At 38.9% G+C, this 26,743-nt stretch overlaps 1 protein-coding gene across 2 annotated transcripts; it reads right to left on the reverse strand.

Moving 5' to 3' along the window:
- Positions 1 to 27: 27 nt before the first annotated feature.
- On the reverse strand, positions 28 to 24,716 carry NEIL3 (nei like DNA glycosylase 3). Of its 2 annotated transcripts, XM_064449674.1 has the most exons (11): positions 24,514 to 24,716; positions 21,068 to 21,183; positions 15,621 to 15,755; positions 14,311 to 14,524; positions 13,031 to 13,105; positions 10,135 to 10,301; positions 6,950 to 7,119; positions 3,621 to 4,023; positions 1,465 to 1,639; positions 492 to 648; positions 28 to 357 (listed from the first exon to the last, which is right to left on the reverse strand). In XM_064449674.1, exons 1-11 carry the CDS (start codon positions 24,628 to 24,630, stop codon positions 344 to 346), a joined length of 1,743 nt encoding a protein of 580 aa, XP_064305744.1. In that variant the 5' UTR covers positions 24,631 to 24,716; the 3' UTR covers positions 28 to 343. The 2 variants fall into 2 exon arrangements, with proteins under 2 accessions (XP_064305744.1, XP_064305743.1); XM_064449673.1 differs by having other exon boundaries at positions 28 to 648; positions 24,514 to 24,714.
- Positions 24,717 to 26,743: the final 2,027 nt, after the last annotated feature.

Below are 26,743 nucleotides of genomic sequence, written 5' to 3' on the forward strand. Positions count from 1 at the left end.
CATAAAGTGGTATCAAAAAAAGTGTACTGACTTTTTATTCACTTTTTATTAAATACATGTTTACATTTATGAAATACTCTACCAATTTAAAATACTGATTTAGATTAAGTTATCCATTCTTATCAATCATATATCCTTGAAAGCGTGCAGTGTTGTCAAACTTGAGTGACATTTACATGAATAAAAGAAAACAGTTCAATTTTTTTGTTAGAAATGTAACAGTATACAGTATGGCACAATATACTGCAAGCTAGATGTTTATTTCAAAATAGTATACAACACACAAGCAGCGTTTAATTTTTATAGGACTATGTAAAATTACTCTTTATGGATCTGCAGTTCTTCACCTTGTTGGAGCTACTGTAGTGATTAACCAGTGAACAGGGAAAAAAGACAAAACAAAACAGAAATGACTAGGTAAGTTGTATGCACTTAAGACATCCTGAGGAGCAGATAACTAGAACAAAAACGTCAAGGAATAACCTGCATACCCAGCCCGTTTTCTGCCCATTGGAAAAAGCCACACTGTTTCTCCTTCCCGAGAGGGCACACAAAAAAGGTCTTTCCGTTATTGGGACCAATCTTCAACACAGTCTTCATCACACATCGCTTGCCGTGGTTACAAAATGGAAAATTCAGGTCAGCCCACTGCCAAAAGAAACAGGTTTTAGGCACGGTTTTAGCATACGTGATGGCTATTGAATTCCTTATTTTAAAATGAGCAATAGAAACAGATCTATAGGGGAGGCCCTATAAGAAACTCTTCCTACTAGTTAAAAGAGTTTGATCTCTTTTGCGATCACTGATTTTAGATTTTTCTTTAACATTAATTGCAACTGCATGCATTTTAACTAGTATAACTTTAATTGATGTCCACACATAGTTTTCTTCAATTAAGGCACTATAGTCAGCACTGTCTTGAGTACATCTATTGAGTACACCTAATGGTAGGTGACAGAGTCAAACGTTTCTCAGTCACGTACACTCCTAGCAAGGAGCAACGGCCAGGAATGTCAGGTTAGGTGCTAGTGCAGCAGTGGGAGCAGCTGCCCGGGCAGATACAGAATCCTCATCCTTGGAGGTTCTCAAGATTTTGGCTAGACACAAACACAGCTACTGTCTAGAGGTAGAGTTTGCCATAGTCCTTCTTCAAGCAAGAGGCTGAACTAAATGACTTGTATGAGTCCCTTCAAACCAACATTTCTGCTGTGAATCTGTTTTACATCACACATAAGCAGATTAAGAGCATTTGCACAAGCAGGTGCCTTCTCAGCAGTAAGAGGAGTAACTACAACTGTAAGTTTAACTACTACAATCTTAGTTTCCATTCAGTGTGCAAAGTTATTTAAAATTACTTTAAACTTTAAATGGATCATATCTGTCCATAATTACAGATTACTAGGGGCAAAGAGGCTGCAGGAACAAATGCTTATTAGAAAACAGGCCCTTAAGTCTTATACATACTTGAAAGTAGTCACACTGAGTTTCTCTGGGTAGAGGACAGGTAAAAAACTGCCTGCCCTTGTTTTCTCCATCCTTTCTCACAACCCTGAGGCTGCAGGGACGGCTGTGTTTACTGCAGCGAGGATGGCCCATGCTTAACGTGTGAATATCATCTGCCTTGTGAGCTTGAGGTTTGCTGTAATGACAGGTTACAAAATTACTCCTGCATAACGTTAACGGGGTTACCAACACCACAGCCAAAGAGCTTTCTCGTACCATTACGACTCACTCCATACTTCTACACACAGTAACAGCCGGAGAACGAACTCCTCTCGCGCACCCTATCGCACCTTTGAAGCTGAATGACTGCTAGTAGTGAACAAACAAAGCTGTGTGCTTTTCTTGCTGGTATTATACCAGTTTCCCCCAGCATTAGCCTGTGTTTTACATTATTTCAAAGTACTCAGATTAATCTGCAAAACAAAATAAATATTACCACTGCTATCATACTGCCCACACCAAATTCCAACATACTCTAAAACAGTATTCTACTCTCAGTGGGAAAAAGACCAATACCAAGTAATTACTCCAGGCTGAAGGTATTTACATGCTTCACAGAAAAGCCTCCCACCCTATTTAGTAAAAAGTTGAGAGTAATGCTCCAAATTGTATCCAGACAAGAAGTAATCCAGCTGAGGGCGTGGAACTGTGTTCTCTGAATGGGGTAAAGTTTCTTTCTTTCTTCCTCATGACTGAGATAGTCAGAGATTATATGAATGCAATAAACAAGGCTTTATTTAAAAATGGTAACATGAAAAAGATTAATGCTCTGAAATGTATCTAACACATTTGTAGAGCAGAAAAGCAGCGATGAAATCATAGTGAAAAAAGAAGAGATTAATTCATTCTTGTTATCAGCTTAAGAATTTTATGTTCTCTTTTATGTCTGGAAGAGTGCAGTCCTGCAGACATCAGCAGTTTTCTTCCAACACCTCATTAAAACAAAAGAAAAATACCCAATTTTTTGTTGCTTTTTGTGACGAAGTGTTTGGGTTTGTTTTCTGTTGGTTTTCTAGGTTTTTTTAAAAAATATTTAGGTTGATGACTTGCTATAACAACGTGTTATCACGATTGAGGGACATGGTTTAGTGGTGAACTGGCAGTGCTAGGTTAACAGATGGACTTGATGATCTTAAAGGTCTTTTCCAACCTAAACAATTCTATGATTCTATTTCTTCTTTGCACTCCTCCGTATTCTCAATTATCCTGCCTACATCCTCAGTTCTCTGCAGTCCTCTACTGAGACAGCAAGGAAAAAGTAGCCTGGCTAGCCACTGAGATCCTGTTTCAAAACTGGTCCTTCAGTAATGCAAGAAATAATTTCTGTGTTTCAGGACAGACACATGATCAAGAACTCTGCAGCATATCATTAATATCTTTCACATTCACCCTGCATAATTTACCACTGTAAGTGACATCTACCTTGCACTACCATTACTGTTGTGTATGTCTGCCCAACTTTTCCTTAACAACCCTAACACGTTCTCACATTTCTCTTTAACTAGGCAATGGGTGTGCTTGAATAGGGCTGTGTAAATAAAAATTCAGGACAGGTAGCATGTTGAAGTAGTTACATATAGGATGGGGAGGAAAGTTAAGAGAAAATAGTGACGGGAGGTTCATCAAGGTACCTGTACAGAGCTTCATATCATGGAAGAATGTTGAAAACTGCTAGTTGACAAATAACTTCAATCAGAATATATTAATTCAGGTACTTCCCTTTGTCATCTTTCACAATGACTTCAAGATCTCTCTAAGCAGATAGCAACCACAGTGCTAAGATCATACAATTCCTTAGGTAGACCTGTGCTCATTGACCTATTAGAGCTATACTGTCCTGTTCCATGGGAATAGCAGAACCCTGAACAGCTGTTTAGTTAACAGCTGTTAACAGTGCCGGCCAGGTGCCAAAGCCAGGACTCCTCTGGTGACAGCCTAGGTCACTCAGTGCTTCTGAAATCTGAGTGTACTTTTAGCTACCCAAGAATAAGTTACCTCTGGCAGAAATCCACAGACAACACTGTCTGAACCCAACAGCACAGCATTCCATTAATCTTCAGGGATAAAGTTGGTTTATGGGATTATAAAGAGACTTGTTTACATTTTAGAATACATACCTGACCGCTATATTATATTGGCAAACAGAGGGGAGGTGATCAGTTTTCTGTTTCTTTTGTATGTGTTTGAAAGTGAGAGGTTGCTGACAGGAGGACAAAGCCATAGCAGTTACGTGTGTTGAGCAATCCTTGTCTCTGCTTCCCCCTGACTGGTAGGCATTGTTTTGGATTTGATTAAAGTTGCTTTTTGGAGCAACACACTGAGAGTGTCCGTCGGATATCGGGGTATCATTTCTCAAAACACTTTTGTTACCAAGATCTGTTAAGACAAGAGTTGTAGTTCCAAAGGCAGCTTTCCTATTGATCTTTATTTCTGTGCTTGGTTTTCTGAAATCATTACAAGGATACTTCATTAAGTTTATGTTAACGGCTGCGGAATCTTCAACATTCTTTGTCTTTGGAACTAAGGAAAAACAAGTTATTGGTTATAATATGTCTGCGTAGAGTGATATATCATATTTCTGATCTGTATTCATAAGTCATCATACAGGGAGTGAAAGAGTAAATTTACCATACCATCTTCAAAGGTCTCAAAACCTGTCACGGATTAGATATGGTATGAAATTTCTTACAAGAAAAAAGCTCATGCACCTTTGGAGTCACGTACAACATGTGTTTCAAGATAACATTACTATGGCTTGAATATGACCAGAGGTAAATAGTACTCTGTAAATGAAAGCTATTGGAGAATTAACCATACAGAATTGAATTTGGCCCAAACACAGGGATTAAAATATTTACAATTTTCAAAGTAACCTTTTATAACCCCAGCACTGGGAGATGGCAGGGTATGGTACCTCCAGCAGCAATACATTATCCACTTTTAAAGTATTGTCTTACTATTGGCAGAAAAAGAAATATTTATTTGTTGGGTTTTCTAGTGCTTTCAGGGTTGCCATCCCTTCCAAAACACGGTGCACATCCAAACTTAACAATCCCTTACTGCAAGAGGCTTCAGAAGCAAGCAGTTCAGACATTTACTTTGCATTTATTTCCTGACATGAACAGCAATATGATTCTTCACAGAATCAGAGGCCCGCCTAGTGGCCAGTGATAATTCCAAAAAAGTGGGCAGCATTTATTAATGCCAGCTTAATAAATAAGGAGTCTGTAGGTAATCCTTCCCGGAAAAAGGGTGAGTCCCTATGTGTGCTATCTTTGTTAAGCAGCTGTGAAGCCATAGTGTTCAAGAACAAAGTCCTTTCTTTTCCACCATCTCCAGCGAGTGTCTCCCTCCTCCATCTTCCCCTCTGTACAAGGAAGAGGGAATTCAGGGGAGGGGGAGAGAGGAAAAACAAAGAAGAAAAAGGGGCAGACAAGGCATGCACAAGGGCACTCTCTCCAAAAGCATTCTCACTCAGAAACAACATGGGAATCCCTACAGTTTACTCTCAACAATACTTGTTTCCAGGCTCCTTCCATTTTGCCACTGCTGCACAGTGAAACATTCCAGTGCATTCAGATTTGTTTAAGAAAGAATAGGAGCTTGGCTTTGTACTTAGCAAAGGAGCAAGGAAATTGAGATGTAACGGTAAACAGTTATCTCTGTCTACAGACTGAATTATTTTAGCTGTACGGCCAGCAGCTAGCTTTACGTACCAAGTATTGTCCTCAAAAATTCAAGCGTTTCTGCTGACAGTAGTTAATTTTAGAAACAACATGAAAGACAAAATGAACAGTGAGAAGGCAAGGAATCTTAAAGTATGAGAAGGGGGAGGTAAGCAAAACCATGTTTAAGAAAAATCTCAAATACCACTCCTATGATGCAAAAGTAAGTCTTATTTTTTGAAAAGAATGTTTGTAACAGTATTCCACCAAGTCTCACACATCTTCAAATTCTAGGCCTGTTTTCAGTAATAGCCTATAGCTAAGCAAGTGAAACTCAGAAGTACAGGAGAAGGAACAAGATTTTGTTACAATGCTTAAAATAAAGCATTTGTACACATGCCATTATATACTTTAAGGTCCAGCTGACAGTATTAATTCCAGAATAAATGTTGGTTGGTAAACCTGAGTCTGTGGACAGGTTAAACTTTCAGGTTTCTGGTGCTGGCTTTGCAGGAAAAGTAGTAAGATTAGCCTCTGCTGGCAACAAGTGTCACATAAGGCACAAAGACATACTTTTATCGATTCCTGGCCTGAAGAAATGGACTTTAGTGCGAGACAAGAGTTTCACACACATCACTCCATTTCTAAAAGGAATAACTAGAATGAAGCAATACTTTAAAAAAAGCATTGGAACTTATTTTGTAAGAACCAAGGTCGGTACCATGGTCACTTCTGAGGCTGGGAATTTGGGGGCACTTTGGTAAGTACTGCTCAGAGTACCATCAAAAGCTATGGGAATGTGATCTGTAACTCCAATTTCAGCTTATATACTTTGAGCCATATAGTTAAATTCAGTGAACTTTTAACAATAGGTCCTGGAGCCTAAAAAACCATCCAATTCTTGTCAGATACAGAAAGCCTCTATTGTTTACAAATATATTTTCTTTCTTTCAGCTCACTGGATCTAGAAAAATAAGTTGTAGTACAGAGATTTCAGCCACTTCACTGAATAATTCGTTACACAAAGTGAAATAAGTGGAGAATTTGATTTTGAGGTAGAGAAGTTTCAATATGGAATTATTATAGAATTAGCTTTATCCCTAAAAAGGCACACACGTGCATACCTCTAGTCTTTGTTTCTTGGAATATAGATAGCCATTCAAAATGTTTCTGCGCAACAGTCTCGATCCAAATAACTTCCTGTAAATACTTCCACAGAATAATTTACTCATTTTTTCTACAGAAAGTGAAAAAGAATACAAAGCTCCTCTTCACACAGAAAACAGGTCTCAGTAGAAAGCGTGTCCATTACCTCACTCATCCCTTCTTAATATCTAAATTTCTATACAGAAATCTGGAGAGGAGCTAGCATGTTACTCTTTCCCTCTTCCTGTCCCTTTCTAGGTCTCATTCACAGCTGCTTCTGCCCACCAGATCTAGATTCAGCATTAAAAGTTCCAATAAAAGACAAACAACAAATTTGTATAAAAAATCCAGAATCATCCTTACTCTGAACTTGGAGGATAAATCCTAGCCCCTGAGAAAGCTGACATCCTTTTGGAAAGGGTATCAAAATACACTGCTTTTGTTCACATGAAAGAATGACAATTACTTTTCTGCTCCCTGGTGATTTCCTGTATCAGACATATGTTGACTTTAAGTTAGCTAAAGTTATATAAATACAATTCACAATGAAACAGATCTATAGTTCTAAAGACTAGAAATCAAAACCACAATGCTCCCCCCTTTCCCAGTACAGGTTACAGACAACCTTTCAATACCTTCAGGCCTTGAAGTCAAACAGGCATCACAAATTCCAGCAGAAGGCTTGTTTATTAGGGTACAGCGCATACACGTCCACTCCTCTTCAGATTTCTGAGCTACATGTTCGTTAGAACATGACCCCCTGCCACATGCCCAGCCAATTAGGCTATTTCGAGTTGGCAGTTTGCTGTGAAACAAAAGAATGATGTTAGTCTTTTGTGACGTTTCTTCTACAAATTGCCTTGCACTGCTATGCGCAGGGAGGCACAGGGCTAGGGAACAAGTAGCACATGGTGTTTCGCCTGCCTATCATAGCTTGGACAACATGTCATGGGTAGAGTTTGATTATTTTTTTTTCTTTACCTCAAGGGCAAATCTTTCCCAAAGCTGCACAAGTAATACAAATAAAAATATTTATAAGAAAATGGACAGAAAGTTAATAATTAACTGATGTACTCTCCAGCCCAGCCCAGAGGCCTCAGCCTCTCTCAAATTCCCTACCATTTTCAAGTACTGCAGCAAGAAACTTGGCAAGAAAGGGAGACTGTTTCAGTACTTTTCCCCCATCCCTTGTACAACACGCTTACAAACAAATGCATTATTGGATGTAGAACTGTTCAGAAGTCACACAATCTAGCAAACAAATTGTTTTGCTCTCATTTAAATGGTACCCATTAGACCAGTTTGTGATTGTAACAGCCAACTGAACTTAAAACCTTACAAGTTGGAAAGTCTTTCTTGTGCGTCACCTTTTCCTGGAAAGCCTTTTAACATTTAGGAGCCAGTTCAGAATTTAGGGTTGGGGGTTTTTTTGGTGCTGTCTTTTCTCCTCATCAGAAAGAGTTCAGAAGTGTCCTAGCTGCGACTTCTGAGCCAAAGCTGTACTCCAGATACCTCTATAGATTTAATTTTATTTATTTTCCTGTAAATTCTACCTCCTGTGTTGATACACTGATTCAGAAACATAGTTACCATCTTACGGCCACGTGTTACCAAGGTCTAATTTTGTCATAGTATCCAAACACTGTTAGCATGTTAAATATAACTTGAACTTACCTGTTCAGTAAGATATGTATGCAAATTTTTAAGTACTATGGTTGATAAGTCATCAAGTGCTTTTCTCCGTAGTTTTTGCTGCACTTCAGGACTGTCGTGACACTCCTATCACTTATTCATCATTATCATTCTCCTTAACAGGCTAGATTTCTAAGATGATGCTAGGGATACCCACTACCTACCACATCTCTTCTACAACAGCAAAACCTAAGGAGGATAATGAGAACTCCTGAGATACCAGAGATCCTGTGCTGCCAAGAGGTAGAACAGACATTACAGTATCATTCGTCAAAATACTGTGGCTAGATAACAAAAGAGCCAAATTGGAAGTGTTAAAAATGCATGTTTTCACATCATTAGATCAGTTGTTCTACTCAGCTATCAAAGATGCATTACTAGACTACATATATTCAGCATGTCACGCTTTGGAGTTTCATTCTGTGTCACCTCCCAGGTCCATCCATCATGTCGTCTGTCCCTCCTCCCCTTCCCCTCCATTTTGGAACATGAAATGTGGTGGAAAAAAAAAAGTATTTTAAAGATTGAAGGTACATTTGAATTTGATGAGGTAGCTTATAATGGGTATTTCCTTCATTTTTTCAGTTGAGTAAAATCATAAGCTACTTGACTTGACCCAAGAACCACTGGGTTAAATTCTACAGTTTATGATCTGTAGCAAGTCAGTCTGATCACAGGGGCTCCTTTCAGTCTTCAAACATGAAAAGCTTGGAATGGCAGATAAACCGCCTGAACTAAACATACTTTTATATGGTAATAGTTACTGCATAATAGAAAACAGAGCAGTAGAACACAGAGACCCACCATTAGGATGAAAACAGCACAAGAAAACCTTTTATTTTATAGCTACCATTACCACGTTTTCCACTGAAATATACCACTGTTTAATTATTTGGGTTTTTTGAAAGAAAAAAAAAAAAGGCAAAGCAAAGCATAACAACAGAAAACCAAACCACTACTTGTTCTAGAACAGAGAGAAAGATTTTTTTTTTTTGTTTCCCCTGCATCATTTTCTAGTTATCTGACTTAACAGAACACTGCTGTCTTCCTACCCTTCTGCAAAATATTTCTCATTATTACTTTCTGAAAATACAGCAGATTGGGGTTATCAGCATGTGAAATATTTATCTTCTATGCTGGAATTTTCTATATTTCATCTGTACTCAAAGGTGATATTTAAGCTTTAACCAAAATCCCTTCAGCCATCTGAATCTTGGAAGACGGTTGGAGGTGGGAGAGGGATTTGTGTGTTCTGTAAATCTTATAAATATATATATATATAAACACATACACTAATGAAGGCAAAGTTTGCAAAGTGAAGCAGTATCTTTTATCAGATTGACAGAGCTCAGTATAAAAACACAAGATTCTGAAACCTCAGACAAAAACTTTCAATAACAACTTAGGTATGTAAGAGTCTGAATAAGGTGCTTTTGGAACTTTTACCTTTTGACCCTTTTTGATATCAAATGCATTTTGTACTTTTCTAAAATAAAAGGAGGAAAGCTACTGCTAGCACAATTTATGTAGAACTGAAAGTGTCTCTGTGGCACACCTATAGTAAAAGCTTTCCAAATCTGTTAAGAAGGAAGAAAAAAAATGTCCTAAGCCCTACAGTATTTGCTGCACTCTGAATTTACTGAAGTTTTTGTTTTCCTCAGTGTAACTTTGCAGCCAAAACAAAATTGCATAGACACACAGCTGTTCAGATATTTCAGGACTAGAAGGGCTATATTATGAAAAGAAATAGACACACAAACTCCTACCTTCCCTATGCCACTCAACTGAGTTGTGTGTAAACATCCAAGCCTATTATATTGATAACATCAATTTTTCCAAAAGCATTGAATAATTCTGAGTACTGTGAATTGTTTTATAATTCCCACATTTGATTAGAGTAATAGCAATTTCATAACAGATGGGGCCTTTGAAAGAAATAGCATCAAAGAGTCAAAGCTTTTAACTATTTTTAAATACCAGTGGCCAAAAAATTTTTCTTTTGCGAAGTCAAGTGAATTTAGACACAAAATGCACAAGGTTCCATTTTACTTGAGAAGTGAGGTCCTCTTACTGTAACAGCACTTTGAGGACACCAGTGCTTAGAAGTGTTATAAAGTTACCATCATACCTAACATTGACAAGCTGGGGATCTGCCTTTTGACACTGGGAGCAGAAGTAAGTCATCCTGTTATTCTCTCCTAAACGACACACAGTGATCTTCCCATTGCACTGACCACAGGCTGGGCGCCTGTATACTTTGTAGTGTTTGTACAGTGGAGACCCAGTCTTGCAGCACTAAAACAGAACATGTTTAAAACCCAAGTTAGAGACCCAGTATAAATTTTATGTCAGTCCTTCTACAGTTCAACTGAAGCTACAATAAAAACCCCTATGTAAACTGACAGCTCAATGACTACATAAGGATATTTAAGGCACACTCATAAGGGCTATCATCTGTATTTCATCCTCTTTTATGAAAAGAATTTACTTTAAAGCACGTATTCCTGATTCCACTGTCTGGAATTCTCCACATAATGGAACAAAAGACACAAAGATGACAAAACGAAAACAAAAAAAAGCAAAACAAAAAACTCCCCTGTCCCCCCCCCCCCCCCAAAAACCCCAAACAAAACCCCAAAAACCAAAACAACAAACCAAACATACTAGCATGGTATAAGCAAATATATGCTAGGTATCCCCTGAGTTCAGCTGGGCCACCTAGCTCTGATTCAGCATCAGTCATCTTTGTCCTGGCACCTGCAGGAGTGTTCTTAAAGAGCTGATGAGCTCCAGTCAATGCAGCATAGAAAACAAAAATAACAAAACAGAAGACACAATGCCAACACCACCTTCCCTCACCCCAAAAAGAGCCAAAAAACACCTGCAGAGCCACCTCAGACCTGATACCACAACCTGGGTTAATCAACCTTCCCAAAACCTAAAGAACTGAGCAATGCAGAAATATTCCAGCAATTCTGTAGGAGTCCAGTAGCGCCTGGTAGAGCTGCTCAGCTTCATCTAAGCACTGGCCATGCCAGACAAGTTGGCTCATGAAAAGCCACCTGGCACTACCTGCCAGGAGCTTGCCAAAGTCATATTAATATAAGTACAGTACAAGCCCAATGGGCACAGTGACCTTAAGAGCCTCCAGAGGGCTGACAAGCAGGCACATAACATGAGACAATTCACATGGAGTCAGTATAGACATACCCCAGCTAAAACTGGCAGAAGAACAAAACAAACAGACACACACACACAAAAAATCAAACAAAACAAACAAAAAAAACAAACAAGAAAAGCCCAGTAGAGATGCAGCCAACTCTGCAGAGTCACACGAGTTTCCGCACTACAATCACAGTTTCTTGGGCACAGTTCAAGCGATACCACAGCTGGCCCAGCAATACCAGCCCAGCTCTGGCAGGGTTCAATTGCTCTAGCTCCATAATGCATGAAGACCCTTGGAGTTTTCCCAAAATACAGGTGTGTTTGAGTACAGTACAGTATATTTGCTTCTGCTGTGCTCTTATTCGTCAGCCTCCCTAAATGAGAATGCTGTTGACGGTACAATCCAGTAATTTAATCAAAAGGAATTACTAATATATATTTGCATGAATATTTACAAGCAGTTTGCTTCCTCCTCAAGATCTCTCCTCACAGTTTATAGATAGTTTATTAGTAGTTTCCTCCCATCCAGTTATTTAAAAACCAGACAAAAGCAAAACCATTTATACAAAAAAGATTCCTCCTGTTTGCATCTGTAAGGTGTTACTACAAATGATATAGTATGATTACTACAAACATTCTATAAGAGTCTATAAAAAAAAATGATCAAGCACTACCCCTCTTATTAACCTGGTTTTGTTATGGTTTTATATTAAAGAGACTTGGGGGGAGGGCTAGCTCCCCTTTAAAAGCACTTGACTGGTTAATACCTGCTACGTATAGATTATAAATTTTCAAAATAGCTAAACTGAGATACAGAGAGTTTAACTTGTTTGTTTATGGTCAGTCTAAAAGCCCGTGACACATTTACATCTCCTAGCATTATAGTTGTTGCAGAACTGGATGCTATCTCTTTACTGGTAAACTTCACTACGAAGTTTGGAGAATGAAGAGACTTCCCTAGCCAACAGACTAAACTACTGTTCAGTGGGTGGGGGAAAGCAAACATGTAAACAGAGTATTAAACAAATTACATTTTTAGCCTTTATGATTGAAAGACTGTATTAGGGAAGTTAGGTGCCCTCTTCCTAGCCTACCAAAAAAAAGAATTTTTAGCAGCACTAGCTCCTTGCCTTTCGTAAGTACCAATAGAAACAGACAAGAATTTCACTGCTGCTGTTCATTTCTCTGCATGCAGCTTATAGAAGAAAAACATACAAGAATTAGGTCAAATTCTCTTTTTCTATTTTTGAAAATTAAAGAGCAACAAGGAATTATAGAGTTGACAGGGGAAAAAACGAAATCCTAGTGAAGTTGTGGCAGTAGGGAGAAGCTTGAATTTGTTTCACTTCAGCAACCAAAAAGGTTGTTTCAGTTAGAAAAAAAAAGTTTTTAGAAGTTACAGTCTATTTAGCCAAATAAATATACGTGCTATTTCAAGTTTCGTAAAGGAAGCAACCTGAATCACCTTCATACTTTCCTGGGGCAATCTCTAGTTCCCAGTAGGAAGAGTGACCTTTACGTAATCTTACATATAAGTGTGTGCTTAACCTACATCAGTTCTGATGCGTTCAGAGTGACACTACAGCGCATGCACATCAAAACTGTACCGGCCCTCAGGCAGCGTCTGTCAAACTCTTCTGCTACAACTCAGCCAAGGCTATGCACATTCTTTCAGTCTAGATTGCCCCACCTTTCCGTCATTTGACAATTCACAATTAATAAAAAGCACACAAACCAACATTCCTATTCATGGAAACACTTGTCCTTTTGCGTCTTTTTACTGTTTTCACCAGACGATCACATACAGTTAACATGCCAGAGTCAAGTTGTGGAGGTTTCTCAGAAACATGTGCCAATACCTTATAAAAAAGCAGGGTAAAATCACGTGTCATTTTCACCAAGCGACGTATATGTTCATCTGTCAGTTGGCAAACCTGTAAATAAGACAAGAATGATTTTTAGAATATTATGATGCTAAGGGACAACAGCAGAAAGACCTATAACGTGGGGGCACTCAGAACACCTTCAGCTGATGTGGAATTGCATTGTTCCCTGTTATGATAATTCTCTGATTTCACATTATATCTATCATCTCAGTAAAACAGTTCATTTTCACATTCTATACCACACAAACTCATTGTGTGAATACCAAACAATGTACTTTGCCTCATCCTCATAAAACATTAGATAACAAATTCAGTTGTTTTCCTCTATATTGATCTAAGAGCTCCAGATGACAGGAATCATGTGGAGTTAACAACTCTTAATCCCCTCAACTTCCTTGTGGATTACGATACGACCTACCTATCATCAGAGGCTCTTTCCTGTGAGAGATCTTCAGGAAGAGTACTTGAGCCAAAGGCATCACAGTTAGGAAGATGTATCAACCAAACACGTTTTTCTTAAGAACTCAAAATTTTAAGTCACATTTTTCTTTCCTCTGCCAGCTCATATTGCAGACACATTTACAATCCAGACTAAACTTAGGAAGAACTTTCAGAAATACTACATTTAGAGAACCTTCCAGTTACTGTCTTCACCAGCTCTCCTTTACATTCTACGTAATCTCAATCTGTTTTGCAAACATCACCTTTTCAACCAAAGTTTGGAGACGCATGCTTGAGGACCCTAACCAAAAAAGTATGGTAAACGATGGTAGAAAAGCAAATGATGCCAGCTAGCAGGACAGGAAGTGGAAGCAGCAGCTGGAAAAATAATAAATGCTACCACATAAACTATTTTGGGCAATAAATGAACAAAGAAAACCTGAGCACTTCACTTTCCTTTATTTATAGGCTAACAATTTAATGCTAGCCCAACAGGATGCTAGAAAAGTTAGGATTTGAAAGTTAAATAAATTCCCTACTCAGGAGAGGTTTCAAGTTGTAAGAGAGAAGGCTTAGCCCCACAAAATATGTCCACTCTGTGAGGCAGGAGTAGCAGCAATAGCTTCCAAGGAATGCCATGACAAATATCTCCAGTTATAATGATAAAACGTTTAATTTAGTGTCGTAGAATAACTTAAGAAATGACAGATGATAAAACAAAGGCAAGATGATGTCAAAATGATGTAGATATGTTAATTTACATTCTTAATGCTTTGGTGTCATTAAAAACAATCTTGAGACATTTGACCCACCGTAAGAGCTGGATGAAGACCACTGTCAAACAGGGCTTCATTTTTTATGATATTTCCCACTCCAGGTAATACTGCTTGATCCAGTAGCACATCACACAACATGCGGGTTTTCTGTTGCTTAATCTCACTTTCTGCTCTTAAGAAGCTAAACTTTGGAGAACAGACATCCAAGCTTTCCATCATTCTCACTTTCCGCTCACTCTCAGCTGCATTTCTGGAAGAGGAAAATATATTAAGATTTATTTTTATTTTAATTATATGCTAGTATAGTAGTATGGGTTTAAAAACAACACATGAAAGTATATTAGAATATTATACGCAGGTAACAGAAGCCATGAAAATATCAGTGACAGGAAGAGGCACAGAAATTACATTAACCGCCCTTCCCCAAAACAGGTCAATTATATATATATGGAACATGCATCTGGTCCAACATACAATAAATCATCCTCATTTTGTTCATATTAGTTTGAAAAAGAATTGCCAGGTCCTTGCTTTAAAATTACTTCTGACATGGAAAGACCATGTGTCTGGCCTAAACATAACTAACTGTATGGTTACGTGGTCCAGTAGTTACAACATGACAATAGAAGATATATTTTCTTAAATCTTGATTTTATTAGGTTAAGCATAATAATTTGAAAATAATACCGTACAAGTCATCATAGGCTTACATAAGCTTTTCTGTTTTGTAATATTAAACATGCACGTATGTGTTACTTGAATTTACATGCTCCTCTTCACTCAAGAGCCTCAAATGCTTTAAAATCAAGCTTGCTATGTTACTTTTATTAGCAGTGAGAATTATAATGCTGATGGACAAAAACATCCACTTAATGTCAATTAAAACAATTATACCAATTTGCTTCCAAAAAGAGAACAACAATAAAAACTCAACCTTGGGAGTATAAAAATCTGAAACCACTAATCATTGTAGGTCCTTAGTCTTGTTAAGGAAGCGAGAATTGCATGGAAATTAAAGGAGCGATGGGGTTCCGCATTCAGATCCAAGGATGGAATTCAATCCCACTTTCATTCCCAGCCTTGAGACTACCTAATGAGACTATGACATAGAACTACTTTAACTGTATGTAAACTGATACAAAAGCAACAAAACTAAATTACCATACCAATAAATACGATATGTTTAGAAAGTTTTGATTTGTTTCTTTGTGTCTATGATGGCATCTAAGCACTTAACAATTTGTGTGTGATTTTTCACTATGTTCTTAGAAAAATGTTATAAAAAGCTTATACTAAAAGAAAGTTATAAAATAAATTGAATTTAATTTGGTTAGTTTCTGCTTTACCTGTACTCTACTGTCACCTCAAAAAAACAAACAGTATCTTCTGTAAGCTGTATCTCCAAAACTGGTAGTGCTCCATTTCTGTCTTTGCTTCCATCAGGATTAATGCGCATGGAACCGTTCATACCAAAGTGAATCCTCAGAGATAAAGAGAGTTCTTATGGGTATTTTAGCTTAACAATGTTTCCAAGCATTACACTAGTCTGTTTTTTGAAGTTATGAACCATTCTTAACTAACCAAGACAGTATGTACGTACATTAATTCTAGTCATTAAGAGTAACACGGCAACAAACTACTTGCTTACATAATGCTCAAATCCTAGAGAAGAACCCTCAAGTCAAACCCACTCCAAAACACAGCAGTTTTCCAGTGGTCTTCATAATTCATTACACAGAAGTCAAACCTGATCATTAAGTAACTCACTTTTCCAGTGTATCGCACTGGACATGCTGGTTTCCCAACATACGTTCTTAAGTCCTCAGGGAGGCTGAAAGAAATGAGCCTACTTTGCCAGATAATTTTCTGTTAAATAAGGCAGAATTCACCTGGTATGAAAGGAAAGATTTCAGTCCCCATATTGCCAACACTGTTATCATATCAAAGGTACTTCCTATAATGCCATAACAAAGTAATTAACATCTGCCATATGTTGTTTTCTGCTTTTCCTTGCCTACAACCAAGGCAAAACCTGCAGGTCAATTAAAAATTAATAAGAGAAATAAACTGAAAAATGCACAGATGAAAAAGGAGTGGAACAGGCTCTTTCAAGCATTCCTTTTACAGATCACTATGGTTTAAGAGGTCTTACATTTTATAACATATTTTACTGGGAGCCAGTATACTTAAATAAAGGACAATTTTGACTATGGTCTCACGCATATTATTTATTACAAACCCAGCTGGTACATTCAAATCCTAAAAAAAACACAAGATAGCAGGAGCATCCTACTTCTATACATTGTACATCAGGAATGGTGGATTATCTTGTAGACACAAAAAGATTTGACAGATTAAACTACACAAATGACCAAAGAAATTAAACATCAGGTGTATATTTCTTTTTAACCTCTCTTTGTTATATTTAAGGAAGGACAGGCATTTTAAATATTTACAGATAGGTTAAGACAACATTTAATTAAGCATAGTCTTAAAGTCAGCTCTTCATGTAACTTCCTCATAGCATTTGTTCATTAATTTTTTTCAATTTTTAAAAACCTGTCTTTCCAAAACTCTCTTCTTACAAGTCAGTCCAGGTGAGAGTTATTTCAGCCACTTTTATTTTCAATAGGCGTTTCCAATTCTCAAGTGCCATGAATAGTACTGCATAGGCTTAACTAGTCAAATTTCTTCTTAAACCTAGTAAAATTTCTTTATAAACCAGGCTTTTGCATCTTGCTACCAAATGGTAATGCAGTAAATGCTTCCAGAAAATTCTTTGTAAAGAAATAGCATTCACATTAATAGTGAACGGTTTCATTTACCAAGCTCCAATATACTGTTTAAAAGGAACATTAAGAATTGCAACTATTAGCTACCTTCGTGACTTCACAGAATCACAGGTTGGAAGGGACCTCTGGGGTCATCTCGTCCAACCTCTCTAGGAAGAGCAGTCTAGACAAGATGGCCCAGCACCCTGTCCAGATGACTCTTGAAAATGTCCAATGTGGCCGAGTCAACCCCTTCCCTGGGGAGATTATGCCAATGGGTGACTGTCCTCACTGGGAAAAATTTCCCTCTCGTGTCCAATCGGAATCTCCCCAAGAGCAACTTGTGGCCATTCCCCCTTGTCCTCTCCATGTGACTCTGTGTAAAAAGGGAGTCTCCATCTTCTTTGTGGCTACCCCTTAAGTACTGGTACATGGTGATGAGATCCCCTCTAAGCCTCCTTTTCTCAAGGCTGAACAAACCTAGTTCTCCCAGCCTATCCTCGTATGGCAGCTTCCCAGTCCTTTGATCATCTTGGTGGCCCTTCTCTGGACCCCTTCCAGCCTGTCCACATCCTTTTTGTATAGCAGGGACCAGAACTGTACACAGTGCTCCAGGTGTGGCCTGACAAGCGCTGAGTAGAGCGGGACTTGTCAGTTCATGACTAGAAAAAAAATATTTGAGTCATCGCTACACATTTACATTCAAAAGCCTTAAGAAATTTATAAATTTTCACTCCAATGTCTTTCATTACCTTTGATGTCCTAAATAGACCAAACCAGAAATCTTCTCATTTTAATTACAAATAGAAAAGCCACGCTAATTAAACCTAGGATCTGTTATTCAATGATAGCTAGTAGTAAGGAGCTCATGATTTTTTGTTGTTTTAAAGTAAAAACGTGAGGTTTTAGAATGATTTATTGCTACACAATATTGTAAGGATCTGCTTTTACTTAAAACATTTTCCCCATAAAAATAAGAGAGTAGTATCAACACAGTCAAACTATTAATCGGAGATATAAAAACCAGTAACAATTCACATTATGAAGTTCTAAGGGCTAAGATGTCATTGGATGTCTTCCCTTTAAGGGATTTGGAGTCAACAATTATCTCTTCCCTAAGAACATTTTTGTCCATTTTCAGTTATGCAAAAACATATGTGCATTATCAATTTTCAGAAACTGTTCTACACCATTTATCACTCCAAATTTACATTAACAGCATACCACAGAAACTAAACCCAGGACAAACTCTCTCACATAACTGTATAATTTCTATGGCAAAACATGCAGTCCATGCAAGTCTCTCCAGCACAACTTGAGAATCAGAGATTTTTTTTTCAACTTTCATTATTTAAGTGACTTTCAAGGCAAAATTGAAAAAAAATAAATCCTCAGATTTTCCAGAAAACCTTGACTTCCTTCAGTGACTTTAGTGTCCTTGTTTAAATAGACATCAAAAAGTAGAAGTACTAATTTCTTCAGAAGGTGTCATTGCTCATTTCTACTCTTAAAAAAAAAAGTTTCTACTGCCCACCGTGGATTGCAAATATACTGAATTGAACTTTCTTTGCTAATTGCTGTCCACAACATGGCAACACTTCAGAAGTCTCCTCCTCCTTTGCGAGTCAGGCAAGCAGTAGCCAAACTTAATAAAACAATTTCATGGCCAGGTTATCTTCTCTGACCAGGCAGTCATTCCCCACTTGAGAAAATCCAGGAGCATAAAATGAGTTAATTACCCTTCATGGCCCAGTCTTTCATAAGACATGTCTGACTAACATTATTCCAGTATGACTACCAGCTTTTCACAGGTAATCTTAGCAGATGAGAAAAGCTGGTTTTGTTATGTTGAAAAACTATGTACACTTACAGCATCTGTATATCAGTAACCCTCCTCATAACAAGAAAGTCCTATATTTGAGAATTAACTTCAATAAAGAAATAATACATCCTCTGAAGGCATATTCCTTATTTCCTCTCCCAGTAACAATCCTGGCAGCCAATCTTAGACTGCTGGAAGATGCATTTTCTGAAGGCTTCCTCCACCTCCCCTCAACATCTTTAAGATACACAACATACATTTTTAAAAAAAGAAAATAAAGATATTCATTATCAGATAGTAAGCAACTTCTGCCTCCTGTGCAGAGGAGACCTTTCCTGTACATAACTTCTACAATGTTTCCAATCAAATAAGTGACATGACTAAAGGGACTTCATAAGTGCAGCTTGGAGAGCTACAAGAACTGATAAATTGATGAAACATTTAAGCTCATTATCAAACCGTAAGCGAAGGTTGTTTTCATTAAGTACAATAAGTTATTGCATTGGTGAGAAAGCTTAAGAACTATTTAAGATCTTTCAGGGTCAAAGGATTATATTTTCCATACTAGAACTTGGCCACATTTTCTTTCACTGTGAAGAGAACTTCTGCAAAATGCTTATTTACTCTCCTTAATAATAGCTTTTTTTCTTCTGATAACATAATTCAGTCTGTTGAAAAAATGTTTTCTTATTGTATATTTTACTCCTTTGTTTATCCAATCAATTTGTAATACATGCAACAGCCATTTAAAAAAGGCTAACATCTGTATCAGACACCTCCCCTGCCTTTTTTTTTTTTTACCTTCCTTTATCACTGACTTATCTTTTTCTTTTTTAAAACCACTTTTTCTTCTCTGTTTCTATTTAATAAAGCATAATGCAAAGCAAGAGAAACTGATTAGGACCATAATCCTATCCTTCACAAATACGGGTAGCTTTAAACACATATGCAGTCCTGTCCTACTGGTTACTTGTATGATTGTCATGTAAAGACTGGTATGTGCATGCAACCACTGTAAACTGTTGTACTCACAGACAAGCATTTTGAGTTCCATCTCCATCCTATAACAGCAGTGCCACAAAAATATTATGTCACAGAACTGTAAGGTATTTGTTGATATTATCAGTTTTAAATGAACAAAAATCATGACCTTACACCTTTGTTCAAGATCAGTCACTAGGTGACAAAGACTAGGCTGAATGTAGAAAAGGTGTTGTTTCCCCTTTTAAAGATTTAGAAAGACTAGAACTACATTGCAAGTAGAAGGGTAAAAGAAAACCATTAAATGCAAGCCTTACTTATTAAATATAAGGGCCTTACTTTTGTATTCTATACTAATTACAATAAAGAATGAGAGGGGATTCTTTAATAATACATTACACTGTGCGCTTGGTTAGATTTATTTTTAGTTTACTTTGCAGTACAGAAGCATATTGAACTAGAAAAAGTAAACTGGACTCCAAATACAACCTTGATGGCCAGTACAAGAAGATGTCCAAGGCGTTAAAGCATATGACAAAATCCTAAACATGCCAACAAATGCCTAATAAGCTCTGCAAAGCATGAACAAACAACAATTTGCCAGTTTTACCATTTGTCTAGATGTGGTTTCACTAGAAAGTAGAGAGTTACATTTATGATACCCAAACCATTCATCTGTCAAATTTCACACCATACTTCCAAACCAAGGAGTTGTTAATATTGTTCAAAGAAAGAAAGAAAGGCAACGTAAATGTATACACACAGAATATTTTAAGTTTGACAATTGTTTTCACATGAGTATATTATTGGAGCAATTGAATCATTAAAAATTAAGTACAGAATTTCAATCTAAATTTCTTAAGGAAAGTTAAAAGAAATTCCAAGTACACTTTGTAACGGAAGATATTAAGTAACTAACTGCATGCACTTCTGAGTTTTGTCCCTAGAAAATGCAACTTCCTGTGTGAAACAAAGCATTTCAAGGAATAACTGTCCTTTTCAAATATCTTTACATAGAATCTTAGACTAAGAATAATGTAATAAATGATCTGAAAATATAAGTGACTATATCCAGTATTTCCAGCACTGCAGAGAGGCTGCTGGGAAGTTTCTCTGTAACACTAACTTTCAAATCTCTGAAACTGACAGTAGCAAGAAAAAGATGACCCAAGAACACATACAGGCTGAACACATAGGAAGCCTTTTTCTCACCTCTTACCTCAAAGCTTTCTGATCAAAATACATAAAAAGTTCCTTTCCCAATGTCTCCACACCCCTGTAAACATGTCCGACAAGGAAATCGTGACCAGAAGTTCTCTCTTCACTTGCAGCAGTCTGAAAATGAGTATGCACACACAAAGATTAAAAGAGAATTTATACTGTGTTGATTCTAGCATCAGTACACATACAGCAAGTAGCTGTATGAACTGATTTTCCAACCTGGACAATATTAAACCTTTTCTCCTTAGGCAGCTCTATCAAAACCAATGAGACCATTAACCCAGGAAGCAGTCACTTTTGCTAATGCTGTTGTAACTTAATTCATTCTTTTCCGAATTGAAAAAATACATCTCTTCTATCAAGGTATTTTATGCTTTTTCCTTCAAGTCATGAATTCACAATAGGAGTTCCAGGCTGATGTAAACTAAACAGGTACACTTTGAATATTAAATGCTGTCAGTGTCAATTCTGCAATTTGCTGACCTATATCCTTCTTCAAATGCCTCTTGATGGAGCTTCTACACAAGCTAATAATATGCTTTCTGTGTTTCACACAGGGCATTGTGTATTACAGAAAAGCCTCCACTGAGCCCAGAGAGATATTTCTCTTCTAACCAGCTGAAAGTCTGATCTCAGAAGATATTCAGCAGCAGGTGGGACACCACTAGAGGACAAGAAAAAGATAACTGTGACATTGAAGCAATAATCTTTTCTTGCTTAGCACATGAAACTCTACTCAAATTATAAGAAGGGACCAATACAGGCTATCTGGTCCAAACACCTGCTTCAAAGCAGGACTGACTTAGATCAGGAAGGCCTTGTCCAGTCAACTTCAGAGTATCTCCAGGGATGGAGACTCTCAACTCTCTGGGCCCTTTTTCCAGGGCTTCATTATTGCCACGATGGAAAATTTTTCCTAATACCTAATCAGAATTTCTCCTATTGCCACCTGCATCTGCTGCCTCTTATCCTGCCATGCACCTCTGACAAGAGACCAGCTCTGTGTCCTCCATACCTGCCTTTTAGGTAGCGGAGGAGTGCAATAAAAACCCAGTTCTATCAGCTTCTCCTTGTGCATCACGTGCTTCAGCCTGCTAATCATACCAGGTGATTCACTCCAGTATGTTGTTATCTTTTTCCTACTGGGGAATCAAAAACCAGACACAGTAATCCAAATGCAGCCTTGCAAGAGCTGAACGGAGGCAACAATCCCTCTCCTCAGCCTGCTGGCTACACTGTTGTTAGCACAGCCCAGTATGTGGCTGGCCCTCTTCCTTGGAAGAGCACACTAGTGACCTGGACTCAGCTGGTATACAACCCTAGGTCCTTCGTTTGTGTGGAGCCACTTTCCATCTGACTAGCAGCCAGGCCTGTGCCATTGCATGACATTATTCTATTCTAAGTGCAGGACTCTGCAACTCATGCAAATGATGAACTTAAGTTTCTGCCAGCCCATTTTTCTCAGCCTGTAAAAAAAAAAAAAAAAAAGGCCTGTAAAGGTGCCTAGCACCTCCAGTTCCCCAGAACCTGCTGAAACCAGCAAGCACTATATTCACTATCGTCACAGCCCTAACTGCAAGGCACAGATATGCATGCCAGTGCTTCAATCACAACACTCAATTGCAAAGCAAATACGCATTAAAGAGACTCTGGCAAATCATCAAGGATTCAGCTAGTTAGTGAAATTTCAGAGCTACTCTCTATGCAGTCTCCTACTGTATTATTAACTTGAAATTATATACATTTAGAGGGTTTTATGGTTATTATTCTGTCAAGTAGAAAAACAAAAATATTTTTGCGTAACATCAACATCATTTACTTTGCCTATTATCAAAGTACAAAGAGAGCAAAATTTTGCTCTCATGTAAACAGTTCATCCCTTCCAATAGAAGTATTAAAGTAAGTTGGTGTGCAACAAGGCTTATTTTACTTTTAAGCCACTCAGGTTTGTTTAAGAGTAAGAAGTGACCAAGACGAAAAACTAACTTTTTTAAAAAAAATATTTTAAGTTCAATTCATACCACTCTGATATCAGGTGAGCCCCCACAGTCATCACAGTACAAAGTCTTAAACAGTTTAGTCCTTAGCAGCAGCCAAAGCTCTGGCCATAGTTAGCAGCCTCTGTGTAATCTAAAAAGCCTAAGACCCTGGGCTGGGTATGATGGACATTTGCCAATGAATAGAGTCTGTACAGTAAAAGTCCCCTCAGGCCAAAGTCATGAATGTCACTATATTTGAGGGAATTAAATTTCTTTTTAAAACCATAGGAACATAAATCTTTACCTCAAAAATCTTAGCCCAGAAAGATACAAACCTATAGACTGATCTGTTAACTGCCTATCTTAAAACAGGCATATCTTGAATCACATTCTTAAATTGTTCTTTCATTGAAGCACTATCTTATTGAGCCTTAATCACAAACCCTCCTACACTGCCTTTTATACACTGAAGGTTAGGGAAAATTCCCCAACTTTCTGTCTGTAGGCATCTAATATACTTACTTGGGACATAAGCAACACACAATTTCTCACAGTTGAGCAAAACCAGGCATGAAAAATACCCTAGCCACCTCTGTAATCAAAACCAGAGGACCGTATCTCCACAGCTCATCAGCTAGGCCTGCTTACTGACATCCTAACTCCTTCTACCGCAAGGTCTCACGAGCCCCGGTAGAGTTTTATACTGGTGAATTATTTTATGCTGCCAACGGAAAGGCTAAAAGCTAGTAGAAAAATTACGTACTGTGTACACTGCGAGTAGATGCCACTGTACTGTGTACACTGCAAGTAGTTGGTCTAATTAAAATAATTTTTTAAAAAGAGAATAAAAAGCTCCTTTTCTGCAGGCCAATGTGTACCTTCCTCACATCATGTTTCATTCAGACTTGAGAAGACATATGAGGTTACAGAAAAATTAAAATTAGGAACCGCTACTATAATCTTCCTTGTATTGTAGGTTTCCTGAAGCTAAATGGGATTTTTAAAATTTACCTTAAGTGAACAAGAGCGATTCTAAAAGCTTTCCCTATTTCCCCAAACCCCTATGTTTCCACAGCTTCGGCGCCTCTTTACACGTCCGACCAGCTAAGGCTTATTTATTACGTTGATGACACGAATATTTTATAGTTTAAAGGAAGAACCACCAGCCTCCACGGCCCCGCCCCAGCGGACGGCAGCCGCGGCGCCGGGCCTCTGCCGCAGCCCGGGGGGGGAGGCCGGCCGGCCGGCCGGGGAGGCCATGCCGGCTGAGCGCTCAGGGCTCCGGCCCGCCAGCCCCGCGTCCTCCCGCGCCCCGAGATTAATCTCCTCTCCCCGAAACCCGGCGGCGGCTACCACCGCGCACACCCAGGGATCCGGCGCTGCGCCCCGCGGGGCCCCTGAGCAGAGGCGGCTGCCCGACCCTGCCCTGCCGTGCCCGGCCCCGGCCCCGGCCCCGGCCCCTCACCGCGGCGCCGGCTCCGGCTGGCGGGGCGCTGCCCCGCGCGCTCCGCACCGCCTGGCCCCGCCGCACCCGCGCCCGCAGCCGCTCTCCGTGGAGCGCGCAGCCGGGGCCCTCCACCATGGCCGCGGGGATCGGACGGCACCCGCTCCGCGCCCGCCCGCCTCCTCGGCTCAAATCCGCCGCTCGCTCGGGGGCGGTCGCTGCCGCGCCGGGGCCGCCCCGCCTCCTCCCGGCCGCCTCGGTGAGCGCCGGGCCGTTACCGCGGGGCTGTCGTGGCGGCCCCTGGGGCAGCTCAGGCCGAGACTGAGGGAAAGAAACGCGACGGGCGCCCTGGGGCCGGCCCCGCTGAGGGGTGCCCGGGGGCGCGGTGAGGGGTCCCCGGGTGCCGAGGGGCGGCTGCCGCCGGCCTGCAGGAGGCCAGAGGGGCGGGCCCGGCCTAACCCCGCTCTTCTTTCTTTTCCAGTCCGGCCAGCCCGTGTCTTAAACTTAGGCTGCCTTCTGCGTGGAGCGGAGTGTTAATCAAAAAGCTTTGTTTTGTGAGACCCTTCAGGGAAAACACGGTATATCCTTTTTATTTTGTTCTGAGGTGTGAACTTCTCATGCCCTCAAATACCTAGTTAGCTGTCACAGGGTTCCTGGTATAGTCTAAAACACCCTTGAAAGTACATCTTCTGTAAAGACTTACTTAATTCACAATTGGAAGCTAATTTCAGCCTTTAAAAAGTCAACGTTTAATAGGTTTTTTGCAGTCAGTCTAAGTTTAAACAAGGAAAATGCTCCTTTCCCTGCTGCATTTGAAGTAAGAACTGGTGTAATAAACTCCACAAGCTTTTAAGAAAATTGCGGGAACTTGCGTTTGAAGGTACAACATTAGACACTGTTTCCTAATGTCTGCTTTGTGAGGCATACTTGCACTGGTCAAAATCTCTCAATTAATATTATTTCTTATATAAACAGTCCAGTCTTTTATCTGGGTTCAGTCAAAATGTGTCTTATTCCTAAAAGATTTTTTTTTTCCTGAAAGGAAGTGACTAAATCAGGTTAAAGTCATTATGTTTGCTGAAATAAAACTGTGAACTCAGATCTGCTACTAAAGTTAGGGTATGCTACCCTTTGCCGCAAATGTGTTATTTTTTCTTTTTCACGGTGATGTTTTTGCTGTGATCATTCTAAATTAAAACAGTAAGGCAATCATTAGCCAGAGAATTAAGCTCACTAGTCAGAGAGCAGAAACAACCAGTGTTCCAAAATGGTATGTGAAACTGATTTCTCTGCTGCCCTTGAGTCTTCCTTTACTGTTCTTCCAAGGCAGTTAGAAATTGATACATAACTCAGGTTTCTATATTCATATGTAAGCACCTTAAAAGTACAGACAATAACAATTCCTGTTACTTGGCTATCAAATATTTTTCATGATAAGGGAATTTATAACTGGGTATTTTTCAGTACATGGTTTGTGTAGTGTGTTACAGCAGAGTAGGTTTTCAATTCCACATCAAATTCTGCAGGTGTATCAGAAGCTGCCATAGTAACCATTTAAGGTTCTCTACCCCTTTTTCCACTCAAGTAAAAAATAAATTTTAACTAGAGATTCTGCAGTAACTCACCTTCTGCATGTGTTTTTATTCCACTAAAAGTTGAATTCCAGGTATGTACAAACTGTTGTCGGTGAGCTTTATATTAAAGTGTTTGGTGGTGGTTGATAAACGTTTGGGAGCTTCTTCGCTTTAAGAAAAGTGTTTAAGAATACATTTGCAACAAAGGGAAGAGAGGTAATAGCACTGTAAGAGATACCAGTCTGACAGTTTTAGAGTTAGATACAAATGCCCAATGCTGAACTCTACATAAGGATGGGTTTTAGGTAAAAGTACTTGAATGACAGCAGCTGAATGAAGAACGTTTGCTGGGCAAAATTATTGCTGATACATTTTTTTAATGATCTAGTAGTGCAGCAAAGACAGAAATATATAACTGTTTTACAGCATTCCAAGCAGAATAATCCTAGATACTTTTGTAACAGTAATTCCTTGAGTCAGGAAGTCTCAGTTGTTGCCATTCAGTTTCAACACTGCAATTCCCAAGCTACAAGGGAACATATTTTGTAAGATGCAAGTTTTAAAAGGAGGCTGATGAATTGCTTACAAAGTAAAAGCTTTCGTTAAATTTATTTCAGGGTTCTCTATTAGAATATAACATTTCCTGGCAGGTAGTTCCATCAATAGTTCATACCTTA

This window comes from Phalacrocorax carbo, chromosome 4 (assembly GCF_963921805.1).
Source record: "Phalacrocorax carbo chromosome 4, bPhaCar2.1, whole genome shotgun sequence".
Taxonomy (NCBI): Eukaryota; Metazoa; Chordata; class Aves; order Suliformes; family Phalacrocoracidae; genus Phalacrocorax; species Phalacrocorax carbo.

Bases quoted from the DNA above. Each gene is read 5' to 3' on its own strand.
- NEIL3 (XM_064449673.1), bottom strand. From the start codon at position 24,630: ATGGTGGAGGGCCCCGGCTGCGCGCTCCACGGAGAGCGGCTGCGGGCG. The intron at 13,106-14,310 runs GTGGGTCAAATG...TCTTATTTACAG, and splicing joins GTCTTCATCCAGCTCTTACG to GTTTGCCAACTGACAGATGA. The intron at 649-1,464 runs GTATGTATAAGA...TTCTTTTGGCAG, and splicing joins CTCAGTGTGACTACTTTCAA to TGGGCTGACCTGAATTTTCC.